At 69.9% G+C, this 9,690-nt stretch overlaps 1 protein-coding gene across 3 annotated transcripts in view; it reads left to right on the forward strand.

Annotated features, from left to right (window-relative positions):
• Nucleotides 1-1,619: 1,619 nt before the first annotated feature.
• The window catches only part of TRABD (TraB domain containing), an 8,840-nt gene continuing 769 nt past the window's right edge, over nucleotides 1,620-9,690 (forward strand). The window contains exons 1-9 of one of the 3 annotated variants that reach the window (XM_054719664.1): nucleotides 1,620-1,718; nucleotides 6,477-6,541; nucleotides 6,768-6,846; nucleotides 7,195-7,361; nucleotides 7,623-7,763; nucleotides 8,237-8,347; nucleotides 8,428-8,567; nucleotides 8,815-9,099; nucleotides 9,227-9,690. The exon at nucleotides 9,227-9,690 is cut by the window's right edge and continues 769 nt beyond it. In XM_054719664.1, the coding sequence (XP_054575639.1) occupies nucleotides 6,509-6,541; nucleotides 6,768-6,846; nucleotides 7,195-7,361; nucleotides 7,623-7,763; nucleotides 8,237-8,347; nucleotides 8,428-8,567; nucleotides 8,815-9,099; nucleotides 9,227-9,404 (1,134 nt within the window). In that variant the 5' untranslated portion in view covers nucleotides 1,620-1,718; nucleotides 6,477-6,508 and the 3' untranslated portion in view covers nucleotides 9,405-9,690. Of the gene's footprint in view, nucleotides 1,719-5,533; nucleotides 5,702-6,476; nucleotides 6,542-6,767; nucleotides 6,847-7,194; nucleotides 7,362-7,622; nucleotides 7,764-8,236; nucleotides 8,348-8,427; nucleotides 8,568-8,814; nucleotides 9,100-9,226 lie in introns of those variants that run through there. The other 2 variants (XM_054719663.1, XM_054719662.1) reach the window with 2 other exon arrangements.

A 9,690-nucleotide genomic window follows, 5' to 3' on the forward strand; every position in this document is an offset into this window, starting at 1 on the left:
GGACATTTGCTGAGTCACCGTCCGCAGAGGCGGGCACCTCACTGCAGGGGCGGGAGGGGCGGGGTGGGGACTCGTGCCCCCGCCAGGGCAGGGAGGCATCAGGGCAGCCTCCTGTTCCATCTGCTCCTGCCGCCTCCAGCTCCCGGCAGGGCAAGTGGGGGATACTGTCCCTCTCGTGGCAGAGGAGAGGCTGGGGGGAGACTCGGCAGCCCGTCCCTCAGCCAGGCCTCCGCCCGCCACGCCAGCCCCGCGTGGGCAGCCTCAACGTGCTCCAGGCCCCGGGCAAGTGCCCGGAGTGGACCATGGCACACCACCTGGTCAACACCGCTCCTCCGGGTGGAGGTGGCCCAGGGGTGGGGCAGAAATGACCTGTGCGGCTCTCAGAGCCAGTGGTGAGAACCGGACCGAGGGGCCCCACGGGCAATGCCTGTGCAAGGGGAACAGGCAGCCCCTGGGGCCAGGAGCTGGAGGAGGGGGGCAGGGGCAGCCTGGCGGGCAGATGGCCCAGCCTCTGGCCCGGAGGGATTCTCCCGCACCGTCCAGGGCACGGGGCACCCGCAGACTCGGTCGGGGAGCCTGGGACCCTCAGGGCTCCAGCTCCTCAGGAACCTGGGCTGTCTTCCTGGAACCCGGGGGAGCCCCGCACCCGCTCCTGTGGTGGCCGGCCCGGCCCCGCCCTCCCGGCCTGGCGGAGGGAGGACCGCCCGCGGGTGACCCAGGGTGGCTTGTCCCGGGCACAGAAGCAGAGGCTCTCCCTCCGCCCTTCTCTAAATGGAGTCAGAGGGCCCCTGGGCCGCGAGCGGTGGGCAAGAGCTTCCGGGGAGCTGGGGGGGGGGGGGGGGGTCCAGGCGCGCCGCCCGCAGGAAGCCCTCACCACACCCACCATCTGTGCCGCCCGGTCCCCGCAGCTGGGACGTCCCACCGGAGGGCGAAGCCCACAAGGGAGGGGCGGGGCGGGGCGGCCGGGAGGACTGGGCGTCGCACGCCCACCCCGCGCCCCGAGGCCGCTGGCCGCCGCCTCTCGTGCCCCGGGGTTAGAGGGGGACAGGGCCCCTCCGCTGGCAGCGGGCGCAGGGCCCCAGCCCTCCAGGTCCGCCCGCCCCAAGGGCCCTCCGAGGGTTGCGGTCCCGGGACGCCATGCCCAGGGATGGCCAGTCTCGGCGTCCTCTCCCCGCGCAGCGGCCGCGCGCCTGGAGACCGGGTCCCCAGTGGGGGCGCTGCACAGCCCGAGTTCTCCGCCCTTCGCGTCCCACTCTGGGTCGCCCCTTTCGTCTGTAGCATTGGACGCAAAGCCACCCTGTGGACGCTGTACGAACATCATCCCCATGTGACAGACTGGGAGCTGCCATCAGAGAGAATTTAAGGGCTTCGCAAGGCCTTCCCGCCCGGGCGGCGGGCCGGGGACTCGAACTCGCGTCAACTTGGCCGCCGCCGGTGTCCTAGGACCCGAGTCTCCGGGGCGGAGCGGCGCTTTCCCGCACGCGGCCTTCTGGGAATTGTAGTCCGCGGGCGCCCGCGCGCGGCTCCCTGGGAAATGTAGTCCGCTTGTGCGCCGCGGAGGCGAGCTGGCGGCGTGAGGAACTGCGCTTCCCGGCATGCCGCGCACTCCAGGCCCGGCCGCCGGCCTGTCCGGCCGCCCCGCCCCGCGGCCCCGTCCCGCCCCGTCCGGTGGGGCTACGAGCCGCATGGAGGCCGGCTGAGGAGCGCCGCGCGCCCTGGTACGTCGCGCGGGCCTGGGGCTGGGGCGGGGGCGGGGCGGGCCGGCGGCGGGGGTCTCGGGGCCCGGGCGGCGCGGCCGGGAGGGGCGGGGGCCCGGGCTGCGGGGACGGGGTCTCGCGGGTCCCGGCGGCGGCCTCGCGCGGGCGGAGCGGGGCTGCCATATGGCGGGGGAGCCCGAGGAGCCGGTGACAGCCCGGCCCCCGCGCGTCTGGGCAGCTGCCTGTCGGGATGTAACTTACGTGCCACGAAGTTCACGTCTTTGTGGAGCCCCCGCGGGGGGCGTCCAGGCGGCCTCGGGCCGCGCCACCCCTGCCGGGACCGCGCGGACGCCCTGGGCCGCCTCGGGGGTCGGGACAGGCGCTTCAGGGACCGGGCGGGTGCAGGTGGGCCCCCCGCCTGCCCGTCCCCGGAGGGACGGCCCCCGGCTCCCTGCGCTCCCGGGCCGGGCTCTCGTGCTCCTGCGGCCGCCCCCCTGCGAGGTGACTGGAGGGCGCCCGACCCTGGGTCCCGTCAGCCCTGCAGGGCGGCCGCGGTGCCGTGTCCGAGGCTGCGGGCGGGTCTGCCCGGACAGGGCCCGGGGGCGGGCGGGCTGGCGCCGCGCCCGCGTGGTGGTCGGTGTGGGCACCAGCCCGGCGGCTTCCGGGAGGGCGGCCGGTGCGCTGGACAAGGAGCCGTGGAGGCCTCCAGCGGACTGGAGCCGGCGTGTCGTCACGGCCACCCCGCACGTCGCCGCACCTCCCCGAGCCGGTCCTGCCAGACCCGGGGCGGCGCCAGGGCCAGGGCCAGGGCCGGCACGGCACCCGGAAGCAGGCCGGCTGGGGAGGCCGCGTCTGGGTCGCAGTTTTTAGGGGGAAGGGGAGGAGGCCGGCGGCTCCGTCCGCCTGCGGCCCTAAGGAAACACCGCGGTCAGCGCTCAGCCACCTGTTGTCCCCGCTCTGGAGGCCGCGCCTAAGATCGAGGGGCCGGCTGCTGGGGGCGCGGAGACCCTCCTCCCGGCTGCAGGGGGGCTGCCTTCGCCCTGTCCTCGCGGCCACTTCTGGGGTCTTTTCTCAGGGGCCCTCATCCCATCATGCCCCCCCCACACCTGAACCTGACCACCTCCCAGCGGCCCCACCTCCTGACACCATCACTTTGGGGTTAGGGCTTCAACACCTGCACCTGGGGAGATAGAATTCAGTCTAGAGCAGTGGTCCCAGGCGAGGGGACAGCTGCCGGGCTGGATGGGTGGGGAACCAATGGCCTGTCACTCACACCGTGAACTGTCCGACGACCTCAGGTTCTGCCCTACAACCGGATAACTCCCCCCATGCAGGACACTGGCACGTGTTACTCTGGTTTGTGTCCCTGGGTTACATACCACGGTGGGTCCCTAACACACATGGGGTTCTTCCCACTATATATATATATGTGTGTGTGTGTGTGTGTGTGTGTATATATATATATATATATACATATATATATATATATCCTGATGTCAGAGAGGAAGGGAGAGGGAGAGAAAGAAAGATCAATGATGAGAGAGAATCATGGATCGGCTGCCTCCTGCACGCCCCACACTGGGGACTGAGCCCCCAACCGGGGCATGTGAATCGAACTGTGACCTCCTGGTTCCTAGGTCGACACTCAACCACTGAGCCATGCCAGCTGGGCTTCTTAATCTATTTTTATTGATTTCAGAGAGGAAGGAAGAGAGGGAGAGAGAGGATCACGGGTCGGCTGCCTCCTGCACGCCCCACACTGGGGATCAAACCTGCAATGCCGGCCATGTGCCCTGATCGGGAAGTGAACTGTGGCCTGGTTCATAGGTTGATGCTCAGCCACTGAGCCACGCAGGCCGGGCTCTCCCCGCCTTCTGAGTCAGCCCCTCCCCAGACGTACTTGACGAGACGGGGCCTCTCGGGGTGTCAGGATCTCCCACAATGTGGGGTTTGTTTTCCGGGAAGCGTGTGGGTGCGTCTGCTGCTGTCACCCGGGAAGCGCTGTGATTCCCTCTGTGGCGGGGACAGGCCACGCTTCCGTGTTCGCTTCCTGCCTGCGGGTCTGCCCAGCAGCGGGAAGCCAGAGAGGCCCAGTGTCCATGGGCCAAGGGGCATGTGTGTGGCGTGCGTTTTGCAGCCTGGAGAGGCCCTGCTGTGTGTGGACGACTGGGCGGCAGGAGCTAAGAGGCCCCACTGGCACACGCGTCCAGCCGGGCCACACAGCGCAGAGGCTGCTGAGAGCTGGCCAACCTGTGCCCGTCGCCCAGAGCACAGCTGCTGGCAGGTGGCAAACGAGCCCACCTGTTGGCCAGACAGACCGGCTGCGGGCGGCCCCCTCAGGCGGCCCGTTCTGACAGCTGTGCCCAGCACCTGCCCCAGGCCGTGCTCCGTGGACAGGGGCGCGGACGGTCTGGCAGAGGCTCCTGCTGGTAGGGGCTGGGCCGGAGCCTGGACGTGGGAGGGTGTCAGCCAGTGTCCGCTGTCCCTGCAGCGGGGGAGGAAGTGGGGGGACCCATCGGTCCCAGGGAACTGGGAAGGACACAGGTGCCTCCCCAGCAGCCACCGTGGGTGCAGGGAGGAGGCTGGGCCCGGTGCTCCCTCCGGGATCCAGCCATACAGATTGGGAAGCGCACGATGGGGACCAGGGAGAGGGGAGGAGGGCTAATGACCCATCACGTCCCGTCCTGCGTGGGTATCGCCAAGGCCCTGCCGAGGTGAGGGAACCAGACAGTGTTAGGAGGAGGCGCCTGCATGTGATGAGGCCAGAGAGTGCCTCCGGGGTTGGGCTGGGCTCCGTGGGAAAGGGGGACCCAGGTCCTGCTGCTGCCGTTGGGTGGCCCGGCCATCACGGGCCTCCAGGCGGCCGTCGCTGTGGCCTGATGGGCTTGCCAGGCTGAGGGCAAGGAAGGTGAGGGCAGAGGCCGGCCCCGCCCTGTGGCCACCGAAGGCTGGGGGGGGGAGGGGAGGGGGGGCACCGTGGTGGCTCCGTTCGATGGCTGTGAGCACAGTGGGTTCCCGAAGCTGTTTTAGTCCTCGTGCTGCTGGGAAGGGAGAATGGGTTGCCTCCCTCCGGGGTCTGACCGCCACCCTCCTCGCCGGCTGCCCAGGGGCCCGAGAGGTGGAGGCCCCATCGCGGGGCGCTCAGGCCCAGCTTCCTGTTTCTGTTGGGGGCGGTGCCTGCGTCAGGCAGAGCTGTGCGCTGTGAAGCTGGAAGGAGGTGCTGGGAGGGGCGAGGCCCAGGTGAGCCAAGGCCCGTGACCAGGTGCCCGCGGTGCTGCCGCTGCTTCCGGGTGGGGACACCCCGCAGGAGGCCAGGCCAGACTCGGGCTCCGGCCGGGCTCCCCTTCCTGTCCCGCGGGCTCTGACTACCACCCTCCTCCTGGCCGCCTGGAGCCCGTTCTTCCTCTTCCTGGCCCTTCTCATCCTCGGGACAGGCCGCCCCTTCCTGGTCAGCCCAGGTCCCTCTGAGTATCCTGGGCAGCAGGCCCGGCCGTTACACCAGGAGGCAGCCCTGCCCCGGCCTCTCCACCTGCCCAGACAGTGCCTCCCTGCAGGGGAGGGGACGGAAGCTCAGGGGCCCTGAGTTGCCGGGTCAGCGGTGAGGCCAGGGCAGAGCCTAACACGGCATCATGCTTATTCTACTCTGTTTTTCCTTTTTTAAAAATATTTTTTATATATTTTTATTTATTTCAGAGAGGAAGGAAGAGGGAAAGAGAGATAGAAACATCGATCAGCTGATGGGCTGCCTCCTGCACCCTTACACCAGGGCAACCCGGGCCTGTGCCCTGACCGGGAATCGAACCGTGACCTCCTGGTTCACAGGTCGACCACGCCGGCCGGCTGTTTTTCCTTCTTGTCAGGAGAGTTGTGCAGTGAGCCTGAGCCCTGGCCGTCGCTCAGCGGTCAGAGCGTCATCCTGATACGCCAAGGCTGCGGGTGCGACCCTTGGCCAGGGCCCCTACAGAGTCAGCCGTGAATGCATCCGGACGTGGGGAAGCCAGCTGGTACTTCTCTCCCTCTCTCTGAAACCAATACATTCTAAAACTTAAAACAATAGTGAGCCCTACCCGGTGTGGCTCAGTGGATAGAGCGTCGGCCTGCGGACTGAAGGGTCCCAGGTTCGATTCCGGTCAAGGGCATGTACCTTGGTTGTGGGCACATCCCAATAAGGGGTGTGCAGGAGGCAGCTGATCGATGTTTCTAACTCACTCTCCCTCTCCCTTCCTCTCTGTAAAAGATCAGTAAAATATATTTTTAATAAGATAGTGAGCCCTGGCCCGTCCTGCAGCCCCTGGGGGTCTGTCCCGTGTGTCCCCCAGCGGCTGCTGCTGCTGAAGCCCATCCCGAAGCCCCATGGTGCACCTGTGTGGCCACCTCTGGCCCTGGCCGACAGGCTGTGAAGCCCCACGCCGCCAGCCGCGGCTACAGCCAAGCCACCGTCCCTTCCGCGGCAGCCCAGTCACGTCTGGTGTCTGCGGGCCTCATGGGTCTGGTCAGCGTTCTCGCCTTCCTGGGTCTGCGGCCGCCTGTCCGGGGCGGCAGCCCCGCTGGTGCAGGACCAGGCTCCCCGGCCAGGCCCCGGGCGGCAGGGCTGGCTGTTGCTCGTGGCGGAGTCTCGCACCTGCTGTGCCCGGCTGGGACCCTGGTGGCCGGTGATGTTGGTCCCACCCAGGGCCATTCAAGACGACCGGCCAGACCCCACCCCCTGACTGAGCCCCCGCTCCCCGCTATGCCCCCCGCACGGCCTGGGCTCCGGTGAGGACGGACCTGTCTCCTCAGGCTCCCTGGTCGGTGCCGAGCCTCCTGCAGCCATGGAGGAGGAGGAGGAGCAGCCGGCTCAGGAGGTGAGGCCCACGGTGGGCGGTGGCGGGGCACGGGCCGGCCAGCTTCTCGGGGAGCTGTTCCCCGGGGGGCGGCCTGCAGAGCTGTGGCCACGCAGAGCTTCTGGTCCTGCGGGGGACCCCCCGGCCGCACCTGAACGGGGTGCCTGTAGGGCCGAGTGGATGTCTGGGGCTCAGGCAGCCCCCAGGCAGGGGGTCCCCAACTCAGACACACCCCTTCCCTCCGCAGACCAATGCGGACCCCGCGGGGGCCTCAGGAGCTGCGGAGATGGTGCCCAGGGTGCCGCCTGGAGAACCCCAGAACCTGTGTTCGTGCTCCCGAGACCACGTGGTGCTGGGTGGCAGGGGTGGGCCGCTCCTGGTTTGTGGACGGGCCTGCTGCCTGGGGTGTTGGGGGCTCTCAGGCCCCGTGGTGAGCCGGGCTGCGGGTGGGGAGCCGGCCCGTCAGAGCCCTCCTGCGCTCCCCACGGAGGGCGTGGGCATCTCCCCACGGAGGGCGTGGGCACCCCTCACTGAAGAGCCGGGACGGGACGGGGGCTGCGCACCTCGTGACCTCTCCCTGGGACTTGCCCCTTCTCCCCGCCCCCCACATCTCCTGGCGCCCCTGCAGCGCTGAGAGCCGGGCTCCGCGCACCCAGCAGCCTGTGTCCTTGCAGCCGACGCGGACGCCTTCCACCTGCTGCTGGAAATGAAGCTGAAACGGCGGCGAGAGCGGCCCCGGCTGCCGCGCACGGTGACCGAGCTGGTGGCCGAGGACGGGAGCCGGGTGTACGTGGTGGGCACTGCCCACTTCAGCGACGACAGCAAGAGGGACGTGGTGAAGGTGACCGCCCCGCGCTGGGCCTCCCGCCCCCGCACCCCCGCTCCCAGGGCGGGCAACCCTGTTCTGGAGCGCCCTCTCTTTAATTGCTTAAGGACAGCAGGGCGGGGGGGGGGGGGCGCAGAGGGGGGTGAGGGGGCGCAGAGAGGGGGGTGAGGGGGCGCAGAGGGGGGTGAGGGGGCACAGAGGGGTGGTGAGGGGGCGCAGAGAGGGGAGAGAGGGGGGTGAGGGGGCGGGGGGGGGCGGTGACGCCTGTCCTTGCAGACCATCCGCGCGGTGCAGCCGGACGTGGTGGTGGTGGAGCTGTGTCAGTACCGCGTGTCGATGCTGAAGATGGACGAGCGCACGCTGCTGCGCGAGGCCAAGGAGATCAACCTGGAGAAGCTGCAGCAGGCCGTGCGGCAGGTGCGTGGGCAGCGGGACCCGGGCGCCTTCGCCACCGCCCTGCCGGCCCCGGGGGACGGGCCGCTCCCTGCGCTGCCCGCCTGTGAGCCTGGGCCCCCTGGTCGCGGGACCCAAGGTAGACCCGGCCTCCGGTCGGCGCCGGAGCCGGCCCGCCCTGGCTCTGCCTGTCGAGGCCCCTGCGCCCTCTCCCTCACCGAGTGTCCGACAGAGGAGGAGGCGCTGGGGACTCTGAGCGGGTACGGGTTGGGGTCTCAGTGTCGTCCTGCCCTCCGCCAGCCCCAAGCCCTCGGCCACTGCGCCGACCGTGGGCAGTGGAATCCTGGGCTGGGCTGGAGGGCAGGGGCGTCCAGGGCCGGGGCCAGCAGACCGTCCACCCTGCAGCCCTCGGTGGGCCTGCCCTGGGCGGGTCCACATGGCCAGGGCCCGCGGGGCCCACCGTGGCCTGGCTCAGGCCGGCCGGCCTCTCTCTGCAGAACGGGGTCATGTCGGGGCTGATGCAGATGCTGCTGCTGAAGGTGTCGGCCCACATCACGGAGCAGCTGGGCATGGCGCCCGGCGGCGAGTTCCGGGAGGCCTTCAAGGAGGTGGGCCTGGCTCGGGGGGGGGGCTCGGGACTGGGCCCCGGGGCCTGCGGCTTCGCCCGCCAACCCCGGCCTCTGCCCAGGCCAGCAAGGTGCCCTTCTGCAAGTTCCACCTGGGAGACCGGCCCATCCCCGTCACCTTCAAGAGGGCCATCGCCGCGCTCTCCTTCTGGCAGAAGGTCAAGCTGGCCTGGGGCCTGTGCTTCCTGTCGGACCCCATCAGGTAGGGCCCCTCGACCTCCTGCCCATCCCGGCCCAGGAATGGTGGCCAGTAGCCCGGGGGCGACCCCAGAATGACAAGGGGTCTGCCTAACCCGCCGTGCGCACGGCCCCTCGTCCCGCGGCTGAGCCTCAGACAGCCTCCCAGCCCTTCCTCGGCCGTGACCCCAGAAAGGGGCCTGGTCCCGCCCTGGCTGAGCAGCCCAGCCTCCCGCCGCCCCGGCCGGGCTGGCAGCTCCCTCTCCCTGCAGCAAGGACGACGTGGAGCGGTGCAAGCAGAAGGACCTGCTGGAGCAGATGATGGCGGAGATGATCGGCGAGTTCCCCGACCTGCACCGCACCATCGTCTCGGAGCGCGACGTGTACCTGACCTACATGCTGCGGCAGGCCGCCCGGCGCCTCGAGCTGCCCCGCGCCTCTGACGCCGAGCCCCGGAAGTGCGTGCCCTCCGTGGTGGTGGGCGTCGTGGGCATGGGCCACGTCCCCGGCATCGAGAAGAACTGGACCACCGACCTCAACATCCAGGAGATCATGACGTGAGTGCCTGCCGCCCGCCCACGTGCTGAGCTAGGCTGGTGTGGGGGTGGGGGGCCCCACGGCTGGGCGGGGCCGGGCTGGGTGCACGCACCCGGAGCCAGGCCCAGCCCGCCCTCCCTCCCCCAGCGTCCCCCCGCCGTCCATCTCCGGCAGAGTGTCCCGGCTGGCTGTGAAGGTCACCTTCTTGGGCCTGCTGGGCTACGGCCTGTACTGGATGGGGCGCCGCACCGCCAGCCTGGTCCTGTCGCTGCCCGCCGCCCAATATTGCCTGCAGCGGGTGTCCTCGGCCCGGCCGGACCCGTAGGAAGGACCAAGGAGCCACCGCAGCTGAGGGGCCGCCTGTGGCTGCTCCCCATGCCGGCTGAGGGCGCGGGCTGCCCCGAGGAGCTCGCCTGCCCCCCCCAACCCACCCAAATAAAGGATCATTTAACTGCTCTGAGCGCAGGCTTCCCCCGCTCCCCAGACGGTTCACGGGGCTCGTGGGCATCAGGCCAGGGTCGGGGGCTGAGCTGTGTCCTGCTCCCTGAGCCCCAGCGGTGGGCGTGGGGCCGGCTGCCAGCCCCTCCCTCACGTGCCTTCGCCGGTGCCAG

This window comes from Eptesicus fuscus, chromosome 7, assembly GCF_027574615.1.
Source record: "Eptesicus fuscus isolate TK198812 chromosome 7, DD_ASM_mEF_20220401, whole genome shotgun sequence".
In the NCBI taxonomy this organism is placed as follows: Eukaryota; Metazoa; Chordata; class Mammalia; order Chiroptera; family Vespertilionidae; genus Eptesicus; species Eptesicus fuscus.